General features: G+C 44.0%; 1 protein-coding gene across 1 annotated transcript in view; it reads right to left on the bottom strand.

Annotated features, from left to right (window-relative positions):
- adamts18 (ADAM metallopeptidase with thrombospondin type 1 motif, 18) overlaps positions 1-26,061 on the bottom strand; it is a gene marked incomplete at both ends in the record, with an annotated part of 56,098 nt that overhangs the window by 8,629 nt on the left and 21,408 nt on the right. The window contains 9 exons of the mRNA XM_079217263.1: positions 415-619; positions 5,385-5,511; positions 6,464-6,584; positions 14,083-14,327; positions 14,624-14,747; positions 15,070-15,200; positions 16,186-16,358; positions 23,893-24,041; positions 25,462-25,557. Coding sequence (XP_079073389.1) covers positions 415-619; positions 5,385-5,511; positions 6,464-6,584; positions 14,083-14,327; positions 14,624-14,747; positions 15,070-15,200; positions 16,186-16,358; positions 23,893-24,041; positions 25,462-25,557 — 1,371 coding nt within the window. The remainder of the gene's footprint in view (positions 1-414; positions 620-5,384; positions 5,512-6,463; positions 6,585-14,082; positions 14,328-14,623; positions 14,748-15,069; positions 15,201-16,185; positions 16,359-23,892; positions 24,042-25,461; positions 25,558-26,061) is intronic.

The following is a 26,061-nucleotide window of genomic DNA, read 5'->3' as shown; positions in this document are numbered from 1 at the left end:
TTTAACCCAGATCCTCCGTTCCGTTCCGTCAGGAATGCAAAACAAAAGTCAAGCATGATTCTTCTGTTTTTTATCCTTGCCAATTAAATTCTGAGCTAAATGCTAACGGCAGCATTCTCACGTGGTGTATTTAGCGTGGTAGCATGCTAACCTTCGCTAAATGCCACTTAACACAAAGATCGACTGAGGCTTATTGTCCTTAGTTTTACAGTTCTTTGAAAAATATACTGAATCAAAACCAATAGGTATTTTTGACCCGGCATGCTGGATAAAAAGCTACAGGGGAGACCAACGTTTTTACGGTTCATCCCGTGGGGAACATGAACAACTGTACAAAACATCAACGAAATTTCACCGATATGTCAGGCTCTCAGATTGCACACATGAAAGAGTTAAATGCTGCCAGGAACCCACCTGTGACCAGGATCCGGTGCTCCACTCGGGCGGGCAGGCCTGGGTGTGGCAGGGCTGGACCTGGGCCGGAGAGACCACGGGGCAGAGGGCGTGCACCGCCACCTCTTCCCTCTGATACGTCACCTTCCTCAGGCAGCGCAGGGCCCTGGTCTGCTGACCTCCTCCACACGAGCGGCTGCAGGAGCCCCAGTCTCCCGTCGCCCAGCTGTGGCGGGACACCAAGAGGGAGGATGCATGAGCGGGCAGATGCCACATCGTACATGCACAGCAACCACATTACTGAGCTAATCAGGACAGCCAACCACGGGTTCTGCTGCACTTATTTTGGGCCCTCCCCCCCCCACACACACACACACACACACAGAAAAAACACAATTTCACCCTAAATTAGCAGTGACTATTACACCAAAGACTGAAGGAAACCACTTATTATTAGGCGGTTAAAAGCCGCTTTCTTGCTTTTCCTAAATGTTATGAGTCATAAAACACTTCTTTTAAAATACTCACAACAGATTTCACACATTGATCTTTGTCAGAGCACAGATTGGTAGTAGACAGACAAAGAAAATACACAGGCCAAAATATATATCCATAGCCATCGAGGCCTTGGGAGAGCTTTGCCAGCTCTCCCAAGGCTAACCGCACGCAGTATACCACACATACGGCTACGGGCAGATGAGGACTCCCTCCTCTCTTCCCTCTTTTAATTCCTCTATCTCTCTTTTCTCTTCGGGTCTCATGATTTCCAATCTCCTCTCTTTTTGTCCAGTGTGTTTTTTTTTTGCCTCTTTCTCCTTTTCTTTGAAATCCTGCTTCGCCACTGATGAAAGCCAACTGCTGCTTCTAAAATAGCTCCTGTCTTGGCTGAAGGGGCAGATTACAGCGAATGAGTGGTCTGACAACCGCAGGCTTAGAGGAGGGAGATGGAGAGATGGGCAGATGGCTCAGTCCGGTTCTGAGCCCACGTGCTGCCGCAAAGGCTGCGCCGCCGCCGCCGCCGCCGCCGACCTGCTTCAGAGGAAGGAAAACGCTTTCATTCTCCGTCAAGCGCCACTGGATGACGAAGCAGCGGGGACCGAACTGCAATTTGAAAGCGGGGCCCGAAAGCATTGGTTAGGGATGTTTGGTGGCTGTTTTCTTTTTCTTTTTCCTCCTCTGTTTTGCCTGGCTGATGAATAAGAATATATCACTGGGGAAAAGCGGCTCAAGTGGCTGCAAACCACCACTGACCTCGCTGTAATTTGTATCACTGAAATGTTTCAAAAACTGACATATTTTGAGGTAGAAGAGTGCGATACTGGAGGGAAGGCTCTTAGAAGCACCAGCTACTGAATGAATATGTATTCTATATCTAATATTGAGTTAAGTTTTTCTGCATAATTATATACAAAATGACCATTTCTGCCCAACTTACTATATTCATATTAGCAGGACTCTGAACAAAGATTTATTTTTTCCTTTAAACCCGGGTTTGTACATATTTACATTTGTGTGGTTTGGTGTACTTTGGTGATATTTCCCATCTGCACTCATTTTGCTTGTATAAACATCTTTTCCATCTCGGCCCTTGTGTTGTTTTCTTTTCTCAGTATTTCACGCGGTCGTTCCGTGGCTCGGGCAGGCGCTGACATTTACAATGTTGGCATTTGGCAATGTTGCTGTAGCACTTATTGAAAGTTTGCCTGCATATAAATGGACTGAAATAGGTCATTTTGACTGAAGACATGTTGAAATAAAATAATGCAAACAGGCACAGGAGTAAATAATGAATTAAGGATGGCTGGATTCCATTTCGCTGCTTCAGGGTCCTTTGACATGACTGGCTTACTGTTGCACTACCATACCAGACATTTACTCGAACACTCAAATGCAACATTTATTCTTAAGAATAAAAGCTAAATATCAAATGTATCTTGCGCTCCGAACACATATTTAATAGAATTCTTTGCTTTTATTTTTCCATTTTATTTCATAATTAAAGCTGCCACTTATTTTGTTTTCATTTATTCTTCATTCAGTCATTCACTAAGTTATGTAACTCAGGACTATGATTACATGACCTTCACCAAAATTCCTATTATTTAATTAATTAGTTCTATATATACCTTATACATCCTGTGATCAATTTCCATGTAAACTGGAGATATTCATTTCAGTGAAATGAAAACAACTCTTTCAGAATCGTGTGCATATATTGCCCCGTACATCTTTACTGGCACAGGTAGGACATGTCTCTCTTTGATCCATCTACACACAGCCTGCCGCCCTATGATGCGCTGAGCAGTATCCCAACCGCTGATCTCTAAGTGACTCGACAGATGGTCTCTGCCAAAAGAAAGAGCAAAGGAACTTGAAGCAGCAGACGCAGAACAGCGGAGGAAGGCAAGGTAGGAGGAGATGGGGACGAGCTGCGCTGTGGAAAAAGAAAACCTTTTAAGTAAATCTATGATATATGAGCGTATCTCTTCCTAACTGCACGCTGGGCCGGAAGATTGAACTGGCTTCTTAAAATTCTCCTTGCATCTCTCTTATGTCCAGAAAACTGCTGCTACGCCACAGCCGACAATTCCCGCTTTGGGTGACAGGCTAACAGCAGCATGGAGAGTGACGGTTTAAAGCAACAGGGGGTCGATGGGAGTGGGGGCAGTTTGACTGGCTCTGCACGGCTAGACTGGCCTGGCCCCGTGGGAACCCTGCCGTCTCTGCACAATAAAACATGGATAGGCCTGTCAGCACCCGAGATACACGCTGCAGAGATAAGCAGGCACTTCTACACTCCCCCTCCTGTCAGACACACAGACCCACACACACATGCATCCCGCCTCACTGTCAATTTATCTTTTCCTCTGCCGGGCTCTTGAATGTGCGCCCGTACATCCTGGGGATCTTAATGCAGTCATTAAAGCTTTCATGCTGCTCACTCAACTCTACTTTCTTCCTGCGTAGTGCCCATAAATTGGGCCATACACACAACCAGCTGAGAAAACGGTGTCACCTACTGCATAATAAGATCCACGGGTGTTTAACACTGCTTTGTGTTCCTGAATGAACAGCTACACTGATGTTATTTATCCAGGCCATACCATTCTCTTTACTCAAACAAAGGGGGGAGGTCGGGACACACGCAACGGGGCTGTTTAATACCTTTGGCCAAGATAAGAGATACGCCATGCCCGAGAGTAGGGGCAGGAAATGCCCTCTCGGATGGTGGGAAACTTAGTGAGAAGCAGGGGCTGTTTGCTGGAGGTGTAACCGATAGCTGTCTGGCTTGTTCAACCCCTGACGCTGGAGGAAGTTGAGTTTGGACTTCTTGCGGCATGGCTAATGGCGGACGGAATGACAACATCGCTAACATCGGACAGAAGCAGCATGTCTTTCTAAATCGCCCCACGGTTTGGACCCGAAGTCCATATCCCAAGCGTCATACAGTACATTCGGAAAATGTGTGTGAATATGAACTGTTATTGTGCATGCCGCCCTGCGCGCGCGCGTGTGTGTGTGTGTGTGTGTGTGTGTGTGTGTGTGTGTGTGTGTGTGTGTGTGTGTGTGTGTGTGTGTGTGTGTACTCTCTCTGAACCCAAGACACGGTTCCCTGCCTGTTCTTTGGAGCAGCGCTGTAAATCAGGGTAGCTCCACATCGGAGGGAGGCCATTTATTTAGTGCAGTTTCAACTTGTTGCTGCACTTTAGCCTGGTTTCCTTCCTCCTTTGCTCGCTGCGCCGGTCCCCGAATGCACAGTCTCCTTTAAAAATGCATGCCATTAAGCACAACGTCTAGACAAGAGCTGAGATAAAACGTGGGCATGATTTCGCCTCGGAGAAAGTCAGGACGCCCTGGGCTGAGCGCTGTTTGAGAGCGATGATGCGCACTGAAAGCAACAATCACTCCGAGTCGGCGTCCATGTCTCCCTCCCTCTCTCCCGCATCTCTCTTTCTCATTCTCAAGTGTACGCTATAGTGAAAAGGTCCATTACAGACTTACAGAAACATACCGGTGAATTTACTACACGACAAAATGTTATTTTGTTCGACTGGAATAAGATAAGGGCTGTAGCCAGGTTTTAGAAATACCAAATTCTCAGACAGAACCCCACCCACCTTAAAGTTTGACGAGCCAACAACTCAGCACTGTAACAGCTCCAAGTTTAAAATGAGACGGAGAGCCGAGCAGCTCTGTGAGGTCGTATTGAGGCCCTGCTTTGAGAGCTACATGCTAATGTTAGCCACGATGCTAACAGGCCAATGTTTAGCACGTAAGCCGTTATTACCACATTCACATCTTAGTTTTCCGTGTTAGTATGCTAACATTTGCTGATGGGAAAGTCTGAGGACAAACATTTGATATTTTATTCATCAATTTCACTGATAAATGTAATTATGTTTGCCTTATCTTAGAAAGATAATAGGACATTGTTCAAGGAACCTGTTGTCATCGAGTGGTAAGACGAACCTCAACATCACAGATTACATGTCTAAGGGATTCAAATCTGCCGGACATGCAGCTGGAGAAAACGCTGCATTGGAGTAAGTAAAGAGTGTTGCAAAAAGGCAGCAGATAGGGAGAGCTTTCATGGATCTCTCACGTAGGAAAATGGAAATAAACTCCCCAAAGAAAATTAGAGAGCGGGCAGAGAAGGGAGGAGGAGGAGAACACAGGCTGAGCAAAAGTGGTGGTTGGCCACAGCAAATGGACCACAGGCAACCTTAAGACTGCTCAACCACTGTGTGTGTGTGTGTGTGTGTGTGTGTGTGTGTGTGTGTGTGTGTGTGTGTGTGTGTGTGTGTGTGTGTGTGTGTGTGTGTGTGTGTGTGTGTAATAAAAACAAAACCAAAGATTCCTGCAAATTTGGCAACATGAAGACCCATGCCACATATCCCACAGCCAACTGTACACGACGCAATGCCCTGAGCCACACACACACACACACACACACACACACACACACACACACACACTCTCGCAGCACTTACTATGCTGGGCAGGGCTGCATGTTGCAAAGGTGGGAGCCCAGTGTCGGTCTGGTGTGGGGATTACACATGGTGGAGTTCACCTGGACCTTCTGGTCCTGCAGACACATCGTCTTGGTCGAGATACGACCTGATGGAGAGAAAGAGAGAGATGGAGCGAGAGAGAGATAGAGAGAGGGAGAGAGAGAGAGAGAGAGAGAGAGAGAGATGGGTTAGAGTTATTGTGAACAATTGGACGACTTCAACATGCCATCAACCTGGAAACCTGTAAGTTACACACACACACACACACACACACACATACACACACACACACACACACACACACACACACACACACACACACACACACACACACACACACACACACACACACACAGAGCTATCCACTGTCAAGAGAGCAGGGGGTTGGAGTCTTTTGGGACAAAAATATACTTAATTCTTCTTGTTTCGAGTTTTAATAGCTGTAGCTAGTTAGCGTATATTTTCATGCTCCATAACTTGTTTAAAAGTGCTTTTTTTCAGAAGAAACCTTGTAAAAGGGGTCTTAAATATGCACTTGATAGAGACTGAGGCAGAAGCTGCAGGTCTCGGGTAAAGAGTCAGCATTTATAACGATTAAAGAAACCACATTGTTCATTATCATAAGGGAATAATTGACAATCATACTTGCATACTTGCAACCTGTTTGGCCACTTAGCTAGTATACATGTACATGTTTGTATTTTCACTTGGAACATTACAAGAGAAAAAGGTTTTAAAGATGAGGAATAGCAGATGTGTTTGGCAAATGTAACTCTATCTCGAGTAACCCTGGCGAAACGCCAAACTCTTTATATCCTATGTTTTCTCTCTTTCTGCACCCCGATGCTCGCTGCTTCAGCATGTGGAGACTTCACTGGCCTGCTGGGCCGAGACTCTACGCTGTGGAGTTGGAAAACTGCTGTCCAAGTGAACTGTACACAACACGTGAACAGAGGACAGAGTTCTTTCAGTTTCATCTATCAGACACATTCGGGTCCACACACACACACACACACACACACACACACACACACACACACACACACACACAACCTCACCTCCAGCACACGGAGCGGAGCAGTCCGAGCGCACCACGCCCCAGCTGTAGTCGGGTTTCCTCTCAGTGCGAGGCAGGGTGTACTCCCACACTACACCCGGATTCTTCCCCTGTAGAAGGATCTGTCAGGCGAGAGCACAGCACATCAGAAAAGTGTCCCATGTGTGAATATAGGATGTCTTTTTAACCAATCCCAGAACATTTGGGGAGCGGAACAATAACGTTGGTTTTTAGTCAGAAAAACAGGGTTTTTAAATCAGGGGAAAGTTTTGGGGAAAACGTTCGAGGAACCTTTTTGGAACATTCTGGGAGCATAACAATAACTTTGGTTGTTAATCAGAATAACTTATGGGAACATTATGGGTAAATGTTCAAGGAACCTTTAAAATAACCTTGCAATAACTTTCTGTGGACGATAACGGTGTATTTAAGTCAGAGGAGCATAACATTTAGGGAACATTAAAGTGACTTTTTTGGAACATTTAACTAAACCTCCCAGAACATTATGAGACTGTCTGTTAATATGTCGAGAACGTGATGAGGAAAACGTTAAAGTCCCTTTCTTGGAAAATTATACGAACATTAGTATAATTCTAAAGTTGGTTTTAAATCAGAAAACCTTGTTGTTTAAACATCGAGGGAACACTATGGGTAAACGATCAAGTAAATATTTAGGAACATTCAAATAATCTTGCAATCATTTTCTGGAGACGGAATGATCAGAAAAGCATGATGTTTTAACATCGAGGGAACATTACGCTGAGTAACTTTCTAAGAACATTCAACTAACCTTTCCATAACATTCTGGTTGGTTTAAAGTCAGATAACCTCCCAAATAAAGTTCAAATAACCTCCCAAATACTTGTAATACTATCAATAACATAATGTAACGATAAAGCTATTAAATTAAGGAAAGCATGGTGTTTTAACATCTTGGTTTTTCTGTAAATGGCCCACAATCAATAACGTTTGTCCAGCTCTGCAATGTGACATCTCTAAAAAGCTTGTGTTGACTGGCTGGCTTATTTAAAATTTAAAATTTTCACATTTGAGAGGTGGTAAACTGCACATTTTTGCCAATAAATAATGATTTTTTTTTCAGCACTCGACCCACATATTCTTTGATGTCCAGACTTATCTATTGTACTATAATTTCAAACAAACCAGGTTCACAGCAACCAACCATAACATGTCTTCATACCCTTGCTCTGAGTCAATGTATAAAACAGTATCAGTATTTTATTATGCATTGGTAGAAATCCAAGAATATACACAATAGACCCCACACTGTCTGAACCAAAATGTGCATATGCAGTGAAAGAAGAGCAGACACAGGTCCATCTGTTATGGATTCCACCGCAAGAAACTAAAGGTAAACCCACTGACAACGTGGCAGCCTGCTTCAGCCACCGAGGCCCCACTGAGCTGGTAGATACCCACCAAGCTGCAGGAACATGAAGGAGCATGATGTTCCCTCTCTAGTCCAAACGGGCTCACCACACTATTACAAGGTCTTTTTGTTTAGACAGCAGAGTGCACAATTGAGGGACAATTTCCATTCTCTTAGGGCAGTTAGCTCTTTTTTTGTACCACATCCTTTACACGGGCTGGTGAGTCTGAGTTACCTTTTTTTATTCGCAAGATTTATTTGGACATTCCAGTCAAGCAGAGTCTACCAGATGAACGAAAGCAGACGTACCCATTACAGGAGAAGCATCAGGCTATCATTAAAGCAACCCCATGAGGAGTCACTGCCATGGTGAGGAATTTAGTTTGAGGCTCATTTAAATAGTCAGCTGAGTCATTTTGACTCATTTCAAAACACTGCACTGGTCTTTGTTCAGCATAATCATGTTTTTTTTTAAAGCCCACCTCAATTTAGTTTAGGTTGGGTGGGTATTAATCCCTAATCCATTTGGCAAATTGTATTAAAGCCAACTGTCAACAGCCCTAAGTCTATCAATATCTGCAATAATTAGTTTTGACAAGTGTATTTTCTTTGGGGTAGATTCTAACGTACGGGGAATCTACCATGAGGCATCCAACTTAGAAAGCCAAGCATCTTCTGGGTTTGATCCACATGCAACAGTCCTGGGGCACATCCAGGGACTGGACCAATCACCTCCTTCTGCATGTAAACTCTTCCATGTGTTTGCTTGGCCCCGCTCCAGACAGGAGGCAAAAAGAGATATGTTTATGTAGCAAGAATCACAGAGCTGTCCATTGTCAGACGCACACATCTACATATGTTGGTACAGTGTTCACAGACTTGTGAACAGCTGGAGGGGCAGCCAGGCCGACACATTCACATACGAACCACATCCCCGCTAAGAGCGGAGGGAGAGCTGTGAGGCGTGACACTGCGTGAGATGCAGGTGCATGGCAGTGTTTTAGATATAAGATAGAGTGAATCTATGGGCAACACCATTACACTTCCTGTTAACAACCCCAGAAGTATCAGAGGAACTGTACTTTTGGAGTGGGCTGAAACAAGCTAGTCCACTTCTGTTATCTGTTTTCTGTAAGGTAGTCATTTAAAACCTCGACAAAGCTTCAGTTTGATCCGACTGATTCAGACTTGCATGCTGAAGCCTGCTGTGCATATTATTCTGATGCTACCACCCAACCAAACCAAAACCCACTGCCATGAAACAATGTCCACCACGAGCCTCACCAGGTATTCATGCTTATCCAAGCAAACCAACTCTTTCTGCTTCTTCCCCAAACAACCACCAATGATGTGAACCAGCAGCTATGAAAACAACATTCAGCTGGATTTTGATATAATCCATTTAATAGAGGACTTACACATCATTGAAGCCTTGATGCTTTATAAATAACTGATCAGTCTTTCTTAGTCGAATAACCTACACCCAACCAACCACAGCATTAACGTTGTCTTAGAGGAGAGAGAGATGCTCACTTTTAATTAAGAATGTCAGACATGTCCAAACCTGTATTCTCTCTAGTTCTTAGTCTGGGACATCTGCTGGCAAAAATCATCAACTGACACCAAAACTCCCAAAAAACAAAGAAAAACATTCCCTATACTACAAAGCAAAATCCAATTAACCTGCTGCAAATCCATCACAATAGCAGCAGTGACTTCACGCTCGTTATCACTTCATGGACACAAACTACCACTGCAATTTCATAATCTGGTTGAACAGATTCAGAACATCATCGGCACCCATCTACCAAGCATCTGTGATATTGGTGAGGAGAGGCTCCTGCTTCCTTGGGCTCCTTGGATGTTTCGTGCTACAATGCATCTTGGAAGTACCAAAGCTCAGCAAACATGCCTGTCTGCATAAATATGTACATTATTATACTGTTGTGAATTAACAGGATCAGGTGTATCAGTTAAAAAAAGTTGAACAAAAGTGCTAACAGTAAATACATAACGTCTTTATGCATGTATTCACTATAAGTATATGATAAAGCTATAGTGAACCAACATGATAAGATGTTTTAGTTGAAATGAGGCATTGCATTAATAACTACAGTAAATGCATGTGCAGTAAAAACAGTAGCCTACATTCATGTTGTCCAGGCTGGGAGGAAGAGGGGAAATTGAATAAAACGTGAAGATAAAGCTACTTCACATTCACAGAGCTGCATTTAATTTATGGTAATATAGTATCTAACTGCACATGGCGATTATAGGCTTAAAGATGGCACACTAAACATGTATTGTGTTACTTTGTAGACATTACAATCCATTTGGCAATGAAAGCAACGCTGTTGGACTTGGGTTTTTGGGTTGGTTCTAATTGGCCATTGAGTTGGTTTTGTCACACAGGCCTTTAATATCTTCAACTTTGTTTCATCAAAGAACCAGATATAAATGTTTAATGCATGTACATCCAAGCTGTAGAAACTATGAGTCACATAGTTCGTCAGGGGAAAGAAAATGAAGAGGACATTTTCTCCTCGAGTACCGTTTAGTGGGCATAAATACAGACAAGAAGGAGTCGCCGTGCAGCAGACTAGCAGGTTGGAAGCAAAGGGAATGAGCTGCAAATTGTTAAAAATCTAAATATTTTCACTAAAGAAACTAAAAGGTTTTTCAGAGTAAAAAAAAAAAACTTCTCTGCCACCTAATGTTCTATCAGTTCAAATACACTGTCCTAAAAACAACTTAAATGAATTAAAACTGGAATCCTTTGCTTCATAGAAAAACAACATATATTGAAAGAAACGTTCATTTCTTAGAGAATAATTGGGACGAACGTGTCTGCCAAGTTCACGATGCGATGATCGATGGGAGCCTGTCGACCGACAGTACAACATCTTGCTTTTCACAACCCAGCCGCCACACATGTCATCAACTCAGATGAGAGGATGATGAATTAGAATGTGGCAGAAGACAGATATCAATCTCACTTGTGGGCCCACAATGCTTTGCCTGGACTGGCATGACGTCGGCCTCGCCATACCACAAGAATGTCAACTCAGAGGGAATAATCCTTCCCTGTTTCCTCTGAGACCTCAGCCATATGTTCCCGTGCTCTTGTTAGCCCCACCAGCTGAGCAGCTGTACAGATGTGAACACCTTGTCACAGTTTGCGCTTACACTCCTCAATATTTTTTCCCCTTTGCCGAGTTTGGATCTGAGTAAGGGTCTGCGAGTGATTGTGCACACCCTCCCCCACGTACTCTCTCAGTTTTCTTGTGACAGCGCCAGTTAAGTAGAATGTGTGAAACAGATGAAGATCAGCGGTGAAAAAAAAAACTACTCCCTTTCCTTCATTTGGCTCTTTCCATTTGCAGTTAAAGTCCCCGTGCCCTGACCTTAACTTCTCACATCCAAAGAGTTCAATTCTTAATCTTTTAATCTCACTCTCCCTCCTCTCTTCATCCTTCTCACTCTATCAACCCTGTTTCTCCGTTTTGTAATTACAGGACATACTTATAGAGATTATGCTCGTGTCATCGGCAGAGCCGCAGCAGATGTATGACTGGGACACACGGGCAAGCAGGAGGAGCTCTGTCGGTCTGAGCCAAGTCTCTTCTTCAAGGAATATTTAGGGTTATTACAAATGGGGTCTTGGGTGATTGTTGCTATTGGTTATGATGACGCTGGTTATGATGGCATTGCTACCTCATGGTCAGACGATCAGATGTAAGCGCAACAATAGTTGAGCACGATTATCTGAACCTGTTTACTTTGGAGGTAAAGCCAAAAGGGAGTGCAGCCTAACTGTCCCTATCCATCTCTCATTGCACAGGAAACCTGAGTGCATTCACAACTACGTGCACGTCCAGGAGGTTGGTCCACAAACTCCCAGACAGTTATACAATTTCCTTTTGGATTCTCATTCCAAATATTTGACTGACCTGGAAGCTTCTTAGAAAACACTTCTCTTGCATTACTGTGGGGTCTGTGAGAATATACTGGTACTAATTCCCCATGTTATCCATCTGTCTTTAGCATTTGTTAGCATGCTACTGCTCGCTAATCAACATTACTCCACAAAGTAAAGCCAAGGCTGACAGGAATGGCATTAGTTTGTCCCAACTTTGTGCTAATCCATCACGTAGATGTTGAGATATATTTTGGCAGAAGTGAAACGTCAGTCGTTTAAATTGACATCCATATAAAAGCAGTTCTGATATTTTAGTCTGGACCAACAAACTGTACCACATACGGACATATTTCCATTCCTAAAACCACATGGCAGAAAGCAAAAATAAACACAACTGAATCATCTCTCGCTCATCCAATGCATGATTGTGATATCGCAGAATGCAGAAATGGCTGAAGCTGAATTTTTTCGCGAAAGTTTCTCAGAACTGCTCTTTTGGGAATGACATTTCTAGATTGTTGTTACTAGTCTGCAACTCTTGCAGGACACAACAATAGGCTGTTCCAGTGCCAACTACAGCAGCTGCTCCTCTAAACTGCCCACAAACTAAAGTCTCTCTTCTAAAATAGCTACAACAAAACACTCAGACATTTCCTGATGAACAAACAAGTGACCAGTAAGGACTTTGGACATTTCACACTGGTGTTCCTCCTTGATTCCCAGGCCAATCGTTCCCGCTTTAACCGCAGTATTTCAGTAGCCCAGGGGACCGAGGGCGACCACTTCACCCGTGTATGGAGTTAGACGTAAAACCCACATGTCTACCCTTTAGCCGGTTTCCACTTCTGTTTCCACGCCTAGGGTTCAGAGTTCAAAAGAAAATAAATGCTTTCGCTGACAAAGTTATGTGAGAAGAACATCCCACACATCACCAGCGTTTCACTTCAGCCCTACAGTCTTAAGGATAATGACTCAAGCACTTGTCGAATAATAGTTCTCTCTCTGGAGGATAGACCTGTCCAGCAGCAGCACATGCTGCTGCTGGACAGGTCTATCAACTCTTAAACATTCGCACACCATGCAGAACATCTCACTCAAAGCAACCATCTCATTTCATACTTTTCATCGCTGACTCTAACGGGGCAGTTGATTTAGGGATTTTACTCGCTCTATTAGCCATGAATCACATGGCTGCAACAAAGCACTTTTGAGATCGATGGCTTTGAGTGTGTGAGTGTGTGTGTGTACGTGGGCAATCACGTGATTGTGTGACGCTGGAGCCGGCAGTACCAAGTAACTGCACTGCATATAAACAAGGGGCCGGCTTCTGCCATGTGAGACGGAGCTGAAGGCTGAAAGTGGCACAAAGGCCACATCCCTCTGTCTCTGGTAATCCGCTAACTTCCGCCAGCTCCCCGAAAACCACTGAAGGTAGCGGGACCAGGCTCGACACCCGACTTGGGCAGAGGGGACGCGGGCAGTAGCAGCAGCAGTGGCCGGTAGCAGCAACCGCTAGCCAGCGCTGCTCCTAGCTTGCTACAGCGGGGGCACTAACCGGAGGTAGGAGCGGCTTGTAACCCAACTTTTACGGTAACCCATCCTTTGCAATTTAGGAGCAGTGGGCTGCTGTGAGGTGCCCAGGGAGCAACTGGGTTCAGTGTCTTGCTCAAGGACACTTTGACATGCAAACTATGAGGAGACTGAGGATTGAACCAGCTACCTTACAGGACAACCACTCTCCCCATGAGCTACTGCTATCCCCAAACAGCAGTGAAATATTGAAACGGTGTTCAGACAGACTGCAGGGGATTTTAAAAGTGATTGTGTTTAATGGACAAAGATTGAGGGGAGGAGGTGATTGTTGAGATGTCTGTCTTAAATTCACTTGGACAGTTTGTTCTGGATGAACCGACCATTTAAACTGTTGACTTTGATGTTAATTAATCCTTGACATGTCACGAACCTTCTTGTCTTCTTCTCCTTCCACTTTTTTGCCTTATAGTCTCTTTCTTTCCCCCACAAAAGGGGCAGCTCTGCACAAGACGGGCGGTTTGAACCCCCCAATTTATCTGATTAAAGCCTTCCACTCCACCCACCCATCCCCAGATCATCCCTGACGTAACCAATCACCGAACACAATTAGCACCGCACAGAGGCACTGCAGACGGTTACAACCACCCCGCTTCTCCCTACCACCGCAAACTTCTTTTTTCATCTCAGCCTATTCATATCCAGACGTATAAAAAAAAAAAAGGCGCTGTCACTGTCGATTGCCCCAAACGGACATCACCCGGCGGCGGCGGCGGCTTACTTCAAACACCAGCGTCTCATTAGTAGGACCGGCAGCATAAAGGCTCTCCGGCTTGTTGAAAGAGCGCTGGTAGTCGAACACGGCCCCGCCAAAGTGGAACTTCCCCGGCCAGTCCACGGTCCAGTCCCCAGTCAGGTAGTACTTCCTCTTCAGGGAGCGGGCGGCCAGGTAGCTGGTGGAGACCTCCATCTCCTGAACACGAATGCTTCGCGCTCCCGCCGGGACTGCAACCATCGAGTAGTACTCTGGAGGAATGGAAGGAAAGTCAAGGCTGAATCTTAATAATAATTCTTTATTGCTGTTCTCTCCCTCTCATGTCATGTTTCATCACACAATCCTGCTACCCAGACACACACACACACACGCACCACCCTGCTCTAACCCATTATCTGTGTCCATGTGTGTTACTGGTCCATTATGACGAGGGATCATATGCATTGGTCTGTGCATGTCTTTCTCCATGTCTCTGTATCTGCTTCAGTCTCCCTTGAAGTGTATGCTAGCTGACGCACAGACTCACTACAAACAAAGACAGGCCTACCGTTAGCCCTGTGCTGAAGGGTGTATTGGCCCCTGAAGAACTTGCAAGTGGAGTTGTCCCCCTTACAGGCTCCGCATGCATCCAGAGAGGCCTTGGAGCCCAGGATCTGGTCACAGCCGACGGCCTGCACACACACAAAAACACACACAAACCATGAATGTGGACAGACAGAGAATTAAGAGGAATGAACAAATGTATTGTAACAATCCAGGGGGAAATAATTATATCTGTGTTGACATCAGGTTTCCTGTAACCACTGCAGCTGACATCTGGTTTATTATTAAGGGCGATATAGATGATGCAGTATTACCTTAAAGATTGAGTGCAGAGAAAAGACGAATATGCAATAAATTTGGAGACAAAATACGGAAACAATTGAGGGATTTTCTCTCGTTACAGGTTTGTAACACCTGCTTACACGCCTAACCCTAACTCAGACAGTGTACCTCACACACTCCATCGATGCAGACGTCTCCTTTGTGCTCCGAGCAGGAGGTGCCGTCTTTCACTTTGCCGGACATGGCGAAGAAAAAGTCGTAGTCTTCCGCGATGCAGTACAGCTTACAGATGTCCTCATCTGTACACAGAGCATACAGACACACCCAGTAATACTTATTAAAAAAAAGAAACCTTTGGGTGGAATAGCCCTTCATTTTAATGGTTAACATGTTCCTTTATGACTTGACCTAAAGTGTGGCTACTGTGCTGCAACCTGTTCCACACGCAGTATGCACAGATCCTGATGAAGCTGAATTGGAAAAGACAGGAACTGAATATGAATGCACCCAGGGGTATTCAGCTTTTATGAGGTGGTTCAGATCAGTTATCACAGACAAGTCTCTACAGCCGTCTTTGATTAAAATAAATGACGGTGAAGGTGACTTGGCCCAAGGTCCCAGAAGGCAGTTCAGAATCTGTTCCTCTCGACATCACCTCCCATTCATCAGCAGCTTAAACAGGCCTGGGATGGCGGCCAAACGACTGCTCCCCTTCACTGCACTCTCTCCCTCGCTCTGTGTAACAAAGCTGGCCCGTAGGCTTCCTTTTTAAATCCATCCCCACTGTGTCAGAGGGTGCAGGTGGCTACATGTCTCCCATGCACATTACACAGAGTGATAGTTTCCTCCAGCTTTTTGGCCCTAATCATTGCAACAGTAAATAGAGGTTGGCATTACAGGAACACTTTATGAAAAAAAAGATTAAGGCCTCGCCGAGTACAGCAAGGTTCAGAGTGAAAGGATCTACGGAATTAAGACGAGAAAAAGCTTGCTCCGAGAGATTTGAAATCCTCTGTGTATTTAGCAGCGCCGTGTTCTTTGAACAATGAGGTTTCTTTTCTCGCGCATTATGTGCCAAGAATACAGTGGAGATGTCTTCATAATCCTTGGATAATGTGTCGTTTTACAATAGAGAAAATAAATGATACAAAAAGATCTCTCAATAATGGTAGAAGAGAGAGGAAAAATAACAACCAAAACAACCTCCGGGCAAATGATGCAAATCAACCACAAGACAGAAGAGGCTTTGTGCTCGTTGGCTCTTATATAAACTGATCACCTTACCGTCCACTTTGGTGTAGGGCTTCCACTTGTAGTACCAGCCCCTGAAGGGCTTGCTGTTGTACTCGGCGCACTGCTGGGCCCGAAAGTCCACAGAGTTAAGAGGGCACAGCCGAGTGTTACACAGCTGGTTGAGACGGCTGGAGCCGGGGCAGAATTTACCATTGTTCTGTGGCCTGGGTGGAAAACAGGACAAGACAGAGAAGGAGGAGAAGGAGGAGGAGAAGAAGAAGAAGTTTGGAGGGCTGTTGATCATAACCATACTCATACAATGCATCAATAAGCCAATCACAGATCAGTACAGCTACAGCACTGATCAAAGATTCTGATACTGACTGCTGCGCAGACAAGATGAAGCCAAACCCAGAATGCACATGTGACTGTGATGCATTGTACTCATTAGTACACATACTTCTCAGGGCTCCACTTTCCAGATACAGGTGTACACTTAAAGGTACCCTGTGGAGGTTTTGACAACTAGTAGTGTTGCTTATTTACAATTGGTTTGCATCTTGACACAGACTTGAGGAACGTATGTGTCAAGAGTTTAAAAAAGCCAACGAGAGAGCATTAGAACTAGATAATCTTCGCCCAAACGGTTGTGTCAGTCATTTGTGCCAGTAGCTTGTTACACTAGTGGCAGAGGAAGTTAAAAGGAATCAAAGGAGAAAGTCAGGTGACGTAGTATAAGGAGCGAAAAAGTTTGCATAGTGAGGAGATTGGGGTGAATGGCTGGGTGATACAAACACAGGACTTTAACCCAGGAGAGTCTCCCTTGTGAAGTCAACGTTGGATTATTTTAACTTTCATGTGTATGGTAACTTAACCCTTAGATGCACGAGTGACTGGACCCTACACTCTTCCATAAGTGGGTCAAAAATGACCCATAATAGAATCTATGTGTTTTTATGCCATTTTTTTGTCATTTTGGTTAAGAATAATCACTAATATAATATTTAGTATTATATTTAGGACCACAGAAGAATGATTTCATGTTTGAAATATCTTTATTTTACACTTAACATTTTTGAAAAAGAAAATTAACCATAGCGGATGGCTGCCATATGGTCTGTTTCCAGTCGGAAGGCTCTGATCCTCTTATCATCAAAGCGCATGGTACGGCGAATGTCTTCAAATCTTCCAATAGCCATAGTGGCCTTGTACATGGGATTATGTAGAGGAATCTCAAACAGCTCACGGACTGATACATCCCAGTTCTTCTCACTTCCTGCAAGCAGGGTCAATCCAATGAAGGCTATGAATTCATCTTTGGTGACATTTTTCCATTATTTTCCTCTAGCTGTTGCTACTCTCCGTCCTTCCTAGTTTGTGCACTTCACCACCTCTTGCATTATATCATCAGTGATAAAGAGCTCCCATGTATCTTTTGGTGAGACAGTGGTGCTAAGCCCTATGCAGGCCCTGACCGACTTCTGAGGATATTGTGGCTCTGTTTTCTGCCCTGGGTGGGAGGTAACTCGCTCCAGTAAGAGCCCTTCCGACTCATTCTGTTGGACATGATTTGGACACGTTCTTCTTCAGAGGACACAGAAGAGGAATCTTCTGAGTCAGATTGATCCTGTCCAGTTGGATTTCCAGGTGGATGACTGCCACTGCCACCTGGACAATAGTCGGGGTCCCCATCATCCTGAAATGTCAGACTCGGAGTCCAACCCTGTTACTGCCTCTCCATCATCATCATCATCATCATCATCATCATCATCATCATCATCATCATCATCATCATCATCATCATTCATCAGCATCTGTAGGACCATTTCAGTTGTGTATCTAGCAGCCATGACACCTTGGATGAGGAAACATAATAGTAATGTTTTCAATCGATCAATATGTAGCTATATAAATAAATACATGCACACACACACACACACACTACATATAGTAATGTTCGCTAACTTAGTTAGTTAGTTAGTTATAAACTAGGCTAATTTGTTGAGAAATAATAACATACTCTTTCGCACAACAATCATGAATGACACGCGCACACACACATTACATATAGTAATAGTAATGTTAGCTAACTTAGTTATAAAGTAGGCTAATTTGTTGAGAAATAATAATAACAACTGTCATGAAAGACACACACAATATTATATGAAGATAATACTTACACGTATCAGCTCTTGCTGTGTAAAATAATCTTCCTGAGGGGTGACACTTCTGATATAGTCTGTGTGGTCCACAGTCAAATGTATTCCTGACAGCCACAGTTGATAAGAATCAAAGGTTCCCATTGGATTCCATAGAAAATGCATGCGGGTCATTTTTGACCCACTTATGGAAGCTTGGGGTAGCAGTACAAAAACTACAATTTCTTAAAATGTATAACAGGTTAGTTAAAAATGTAAATGGAATTATATCAAAAACATGTTTTTTGAGGAATACCAGGAATATGAAATGACAACAATTTTTCATTACGAAGATATTTCAAGAAAACAACCTCATCGGGTCATTTTTGACCCACTTATGCATCTAAGGGTTAACTAAGGGTCATATATGTTGTTTTGGGAGTCTTTGGCAATTGATCTATTCTATCGTTTAGGTATGTGTTGCCCAGAACATTTGCTGAATATTTGTATTCGCAAATGTTTTTTGGGAGTTAGAACACTTTAACACCTTTCTAAGAGCTCAAGGGGACAGTCCATTTGTTTAAGTGAGAAACACTGAATGTGAACTTTTAGACTAAAAAGAAGGCTTTAGGAGGCAACTTTGCACTGGCATTCCTAATCATTGTCACTGACGAGCCAAGACAAAGTCTTTCAGAGCATAATACAATCCAAGGTGGTATCATTTATAAGTTTCTCTCTTACATTTCCTTTGATCCATAACAAATATGCTCACTAAAAGGATTCCATCTCATCCATCGATGTAGTGTCCGTATATTAAAGTTTTAAGCAGGACGAAATAGGACTGTCAAAGAGAACTTAGCGTTCTGTTTCAGATGTTTCCACACCATATCAAATCAACGCTTCTTTAACACATGGGAATAGCTGCCACAGATAATGGAGCTTTAATATGCCATTAAAAATGATAAAGCAATCACCACTTTGAGTGAAAAAAAACAAGCAGAGTCTTGACATTTAGTGACTCTAAAGACGCCACGCCTGACTTCTCAGGCGTTTGAGACTCATGCCGAGCATTCCAACTCGACCACCCGCAGAGAAAATTGAGTTTAGCTATTTACCAAAGTGGTCAGCACACACACAGAGAGACTGAAGAACCATGCTGATCAAACGCGCCCAATAAAAACAATCCATTAAGTGTAACAGTGTAATGAACCACTTTGGAAAAGGAACTGAAAAGACGATAAACGGTGAGCACCAGCAGGAAAATGCAGCTGGAGGCCTATTTCTTTTGGAGTTCCTTCCCCAATGCAACAGCACTGAACATGTCTGAATCAAACCAACGTCAGTAACAATCAGAAGCAAAACGGTATGTTGTTTCACTGCATCTTCAGTCAACTCCAACCGTTCATCCCCCGCATTCAGACCTGGACTCAATCAAACAGGTTCCTAGCTGCCAAGATTGATGGAGGTCCTCAAGGTGCGTGCGTGTGTGTGTGTGTGTCTAAATCTGCTCGGTGCCAATCTCACTTTCCTTGGTGAGGGGGGATTTTGCCCAGGTTTCCGTAGGCCTGATCCTATTAAGACTTAGCTGCAGACAAATGCAGCCCATATGGTAATGTGCTCACGGCAGGCCAGTGGGGGACTACCCTGCATACTGCATCAGTCGGGGCCTTCTGATCAGAGCATGGACGAGGGTGAGTTTACTTGAAAAAGTTGAATGCTTCACAACCCTCCTAGTCTCTCAAGCTCTTTTTCCTTCCTCGTCTTTCTCCGCTCTTCTCCTCTCCTTAGATCATCCAGCATCATTGCAACTGTAAATATACTTCCAACAACAAGACAGAAACCAGATATGTCAAATTACATTTTTTGGCGTTTCAGTCATTCCTCTACTGTCTTCCAAATCCAGCACAGCCCTCAGGGCTCTTAGGGATACCTAAATGCCTAGGGAGGCCGGTAAATCTGCCCAGCGACAGAAGCTGAGACTGAACTCCTGTAGGTCAGAGGTCATCATGTCTAGTCTTGTCTTCTCCTCGAATCACCTCCCCCCCACTCCCCTGCCTCTCTCATGACTTCCTAAATATGTATTCTGCTGTTCTGTAACAAGCCAAGCAAATCCCCTTTACAAGTCTACAGAGAGACTACCCCGACCATCGGCCCCTCGCCATACACCCCCACTCCCTTCAAACGGAGTGTGCGACAAAATGTGCTCCCAACAAAACCAGGTCAAGATTGTGAACCTAATCTCCGAGGCTTGTTGGTGAGGATTAGGTTGACTGTGTTTGATCTGGCAGGTGGTCTACAGGGAAGTGGAGGGATGGACAGGGAACAGATTCATTTTCTGTCTGGGAGAAACTCCTCGATGGGTCGGCTTTAATCGGCTGATCCAATGTCCGTTCCAAACAACGTATAATTTTGTCTACAATTCGAGACTTGCATTCTCAGACACATCATTTATACGTTTGTGCAAATGACGTGAGATCGATGTTTTAAACAGAAACCATATAATTAAATAGTGTCATTGAGGAATATCACCCATCGTGTCCAGACAGTTGCATTTGGGGTTGAAGATTCGGGCTAATCCTTCTTGTTCTGCTCAGATTAAGAGCCCTGCCAAAATAATCACAGAGATTACTGGGGACAAACGCTCAGGGACTAAAACGTGACTCAGGGTTCCATGACGCAGTCGCGATACGAGTTTCTGTTGTGTTGAGGATGGTGACAGAGGTGAAGAGATGCCCTGAGTCAGACACCAGACTAGATCTGTTGTCTTCACGTTAGAGGTCAAAGGGACCTGACAACTAGCTGACCCGCTCTATGGTTTAGAAAATGGCATCATGACTTGGCATTGTTGGATTTATTATTTATCCCCGTCTTTCCATCCCCTCTCTGTCCCACTGAACCCGTAACTCGCACCCACCCAGCTGCTGCTACAAAGCACTCTTTAGTGCCGCGGGAATGATAAATGAACCTGACAGCTAACCTGGTTTAAAGGACTCTGTGGCCCTTTTTAGTCTGCCAGTTCTGGTGTATAATGTGTATCATATGAGGGCCGGTCTGCCTCTGAACCCTTTTGGTCTTTGATCCCTCACGAGGATTAAGAGATGAGTCGGCTGTGACGGGCGGAATATCTACATCAGTGTCTGTCCGGCTGTTAAGTAAGCAGTGATGAAGCCGGTGAAAGACCGTCCAAACAGTTTTTACATTTGAAATAGCTGAAACACCGAAGGATTGAAGCCCTCGTTGAAGTGGCAGTCAATTTACAATCACCAAAATAAGTTGAAAGAGTGGAAGTGATAAAAGAAGGTGGAGGTGAGTGCCTCATGAAGTTGAAGTGACAATAGAAATGTAAGCCCTGAGTAAAGTTGAAGTATCAGTTGAGGTGAAAGTGCTGAAAGGAGTTGAAGATTCAAATGAAGATAAAGCACAGAAGGGAGTTGGATGTGAAATGATGAATTGACCTGGAGTCCTGAAAGAAATTAGTGAAAGTTCAAACGTAAAAACTGAAAGATGACGTCAGTTAAAGTGTCAGCTGAAGTGTAAACACTGAGAGCAGTTAAAGTAATCTGTGTATAAACATTGGAAGTTAGCCTTAGAAAAGCTGAAACATTTCTTTTTCCAACGGTGAAGACCTGAGACTTGAAAGGTGCTTTGAAGTATTAAACAGAGTTCAGATGTCAGTTGAAATGAAATCACAGAAAGCACCAGAACTAAGATAAGGACTAGGAAATAAAAAGCAGAGAAGCTATCAGTTTTGCAAGCGTTGAAAGAGAATTGGTAAGTAATGGTCCTATTTAAATAATGTATAGTGCATGCTCTGAAGTGCCTGGTGTAAGTAGTCAAGGAACGTCCAACTCCACTTTCACGAGTCAAATGGCCCAGAATGTGGCCACAAAGTGAGGCACAAGGGCCACAAGGGTTGTATTTAGCCTCCTAGTGTGTGACAGAGGAATGTGTGTTCACCTTAACATTAATAAAAACGTTTCCACAATTAAATGGTGCATACAAATTCCCCTAAGGAAATGAAATGTTTGACGCATCTTACTATCTGAATAATGTGCCTTTTAAATATAAAAAATACTGCACCAAAGAAGTTAGACCAGGTTTTTATTCGTCAATGACATAATCGCTTTCTGCTGCCTCAAGATAGCAAAGCGCCGACAATGCGCCTGACCACTTTAAGACCAACAGGGGGCACAGGAAAGTACATTTGCTACGAACACAAAGTGGGCCGCTGGGCTTAAGAGTGACAACTGCGTCGGCCTGAGACTAGCAACCACAGTTGTGCCACTTTGTGCCCGTTATATAAGATAGAGCCCTATAATGTATAACCACCGAAAGCAGTCAAATTGTCAGTTGAAGAGTTAAAGATCAAAGCAGTGGAAGTGAACTCTAATTTCTTGGGGATGACGATTGAAGAGCATTGTATTGTTCGGGTCTCCTATGTGTTTGATTGACAACCATTGGAGGCTGTGTAGATGAAAAGATGACGGTATGAAGTCATTCTAATATTCAGCTCACATGTGCAGACTCTACTTGGCTAAAAGACAATATGCAGGGGCAGCAGTAATTAAGGGGTCCATCATGTGTCTCTTGAGTCCTTGTCATCACCTAGGGGCAGACATGGAGGGATTGGATGTGACGTGCCACTGTGATCTAACCGGCCATGACTCATTCCCAAATGATGACAATCATAACAGCACAAACCTAACAGCAGATTTTTTTGAGATGTTTCCACTAATCAAGGTGGTGCAGTGGATGTAAGCCACCAGTCACGCTCCGTATTAGTGCGGTATGAGAGCCCGGTTGTACCGGATGTGTAGAGGTGTGTGCTCATTCATTCAATACGAGTTCTGCGTTTGTGGCAATGCTGTTTCCTTTCATTGTTGAAGAGCAACAGGTTGTTCTCATAGTCCTCAGGGTGCACAGGGGGACATGAAATATCAGTGAATTGGTTTCCCCATCTCCACCATGACTCTCCCTGAGTAACAGTGCGGAGGAAATGACTAGTGTAAACACACCTTCTTCAAGGAAAACAGCAACATAATGTCAGCATGCTCTGTGAGACGAACGATGGATTACACATGCTACGCAGGAAAAAGACAGAAGGGGCTGAAACGGCATGAATGATCTGGAAATGAATCCTTTCTCTCAATATCCCATTGCAGACATTCCTCATATTACATTTAAAGGGCCAGTGTTGTCGGCGCTGGCTGGCTTCTGCCGGCCAAGACAATCAATCAGTTGTGCATAGCATTGTGACAGAAAACATCTTTTATTTCATATTTCTAATAAATCTAGAAACCCGTTGTCTGAAAGTGAAATAGAGGCTGTAAGAAACAGCGAATAAATCTGCAGATTGTTGTGCGGGATTGCAACAAGGGATTTAGGAAACAGTGTCTGAGGATTTCTCCCCGTGCCTGTAGCGACACGCACAGAGCGCTTTGCTAACAAAGAGATATTCACTGTGGGATCTGGGTCTGCAGATTTATGTTTGTGTGAGTGAGCAGCAGAAAGGGGACGTTTGCTGACATGAATCACTTTGTCACTGTTCGGTTAGTTGATGGCATTAAGAAGGAGTCGATGAATACTGTGATCGCGTGAGTGTGTGCAAGCGTGTGTGTACCTTGGGCTTGTGCAGGAGCGCTCCCTGTACATGACCCCGCCTCCACAGGTTCTGGAGCAGTCGGACCACTGAGACCAGGCCGACCACTGGCCGTGGACCGCCCTGGGGCCGTGCTCCCCGTATTTAACACACTGACCCCTCCGGCACCACTGGAGGAAAAGGGAGAGAGAAGGGGGATGGAATGAAGAGGGAAAAGATGCACAGAAATATAGCTCTCTTATCAGAACTTCAGAGTTGGCCCGGGCTTCTTGCCTGAGTTTCCTGGTTTGGACAAATGCCCGGCACCACACCTGGATACCCACACTTTCTAGCAGCAGCCAAAACACACACACACACACACACATGCACCACACCCGGGCCGATCCAAGCCAATCCCAGCACTCACACACATCAGCACCTCTCCGTCTAAATATAATCTTTCGATTACGTGAAAAGGCCGTTCTCCGTCCAGCTGGGAGACGCAAAAATGCTTCTGCAGGTACATGCACGTACGAAAGCTTAAGCCAAGATTTACTTTGGCTCAAGGGAACACTTTTAACTTAAAGGATGATTGCAATTCATTACAACGTGGCTGTCATACTCACAGCCATTACGTCTAACAGTTATGATAACCTTTCATTCTCTGAAGTAGGAGCTGTGATGGGGGAACACCATGACATCTCAAAAACAAGGGCTGATGTATCTAAGCCACCCGAGATGTCAGTAATAATCTGCCGTTACACAGGAAAAGTGTTTGGACCCGCAGCTGCAACCAAAGAACGTCACATCAACGCTGAGTCAGCAAGTCTGTAAACTGTGAAGAATGTTTTCAACCGATAGTTTGGAAATAAATTGAAGGTTTGCCCTCAATTTCTTTTCTATAATTAGTATTAACTGGAAATTAGATTGAAGCAATAGTTAAGCCTTTGGGGAAATAAGGTCTCGCCAAGAGGTAGATGAACCTGGAAAGCATGGAGTTATCATTACCAATAGTCCAAAACAATTGTACTAAAAGTATCATTGTTGGATGTTTTATCCATTTATTTTTGTAGTTGGTCTGAAAATGTTTTAATTCATGCTGTTGAAAGTATAAATGGGATATTGTAAGTAATAAGTAAACCTTCGCAGCACGGGCAAAAAAGGGAAAACAAAAGGAGACTTCTCATGTTTTATCTAATCTCATTTTCTCCACTGCAAGGGCCTCAAAGAAGCCACTTCATCTTGTTAGATAGATAGATAGATAGATAGATAGATAGATAGATAGATAGATAGATAGATAGATAGATAGATAGATAGATAGATAGATGGATAGATACTTTATTAATCCCTAAGGGGAAATTTGTTGTCGTAGTAGCACCTTACAATTTACAGATACAAATAAACACACAAGATAAAATATATAAAAAAAAGCAACATGGATGAAAGATATATACAAAATTAAATTAAAATAAAGTAATATATATATATATATATATATATATATATATATATATATATATATATATGTTTTGTGAAGTTTCTTTATTTCTGTATGTATGTTTTATGTCATCAATAAAAAATTCATCATAAAAAAAGAAGACACTTCCTCACCATGTCAGGTCCACAGCTGGTGCCTTCTGCAGCAGGCATGAACTTGGTCTCGCACCGGTGCCCTGTGCGATGACACCACAGCGACTTGCAGATGTCCTGTCAAACAAACACACACACACACACACACACACACACACACACACACACACACACACACACACACACACAGTATGAGGTGTCTATCAGATACAGCCTTTTTTTTTTGTACTATCATCGGTTTTCTTTCTGCCCGTACAGTGCACTGACAGCCTTTTGGCATCATCTTCCTCGCCTCTCTCTTCTTCCTTGACCCGCCAGCACCTGCTTCCTGCCAGGACCACCATCACGCTGGTCAATAAGCCCCCTCCGGGGATAAGCTTCTCCACAAAGCCCTGGTGTCAAATCGAATCACTGTACTTCTTTAATGAAACGGGCTATAATTGCATGTGTCATCTGACCCAACAATACGGAGACAGAGCGAGCGAGTGAGCACAGAGGGAGAGCCGGGGTCGAAAGACAGGTGGTAGAGTCTGGCAACCCGCCCAACTGCAACTGACAACAAGAGAGAACCCAGAACGGAGGGAACGGGAGAGGCCGCTCCGGTGTGTGTTTGAGTCTTTG

Source organism: Taurulus bubalis (genome assembly GCF_910589615.1).
Source record: "Taurulus bubalis genome assembly, chromosome: 4".
NCBI lineage: Eukaryota > Metazoa > Chordata > Actinopteri > Perciformes > Cottidae > Taurulus > Taurulus bubalis.
Note: the sequence above shows the minus strand (reverse complement) of the source record. Positions and strands in the feature narration are given on the sequence as shown.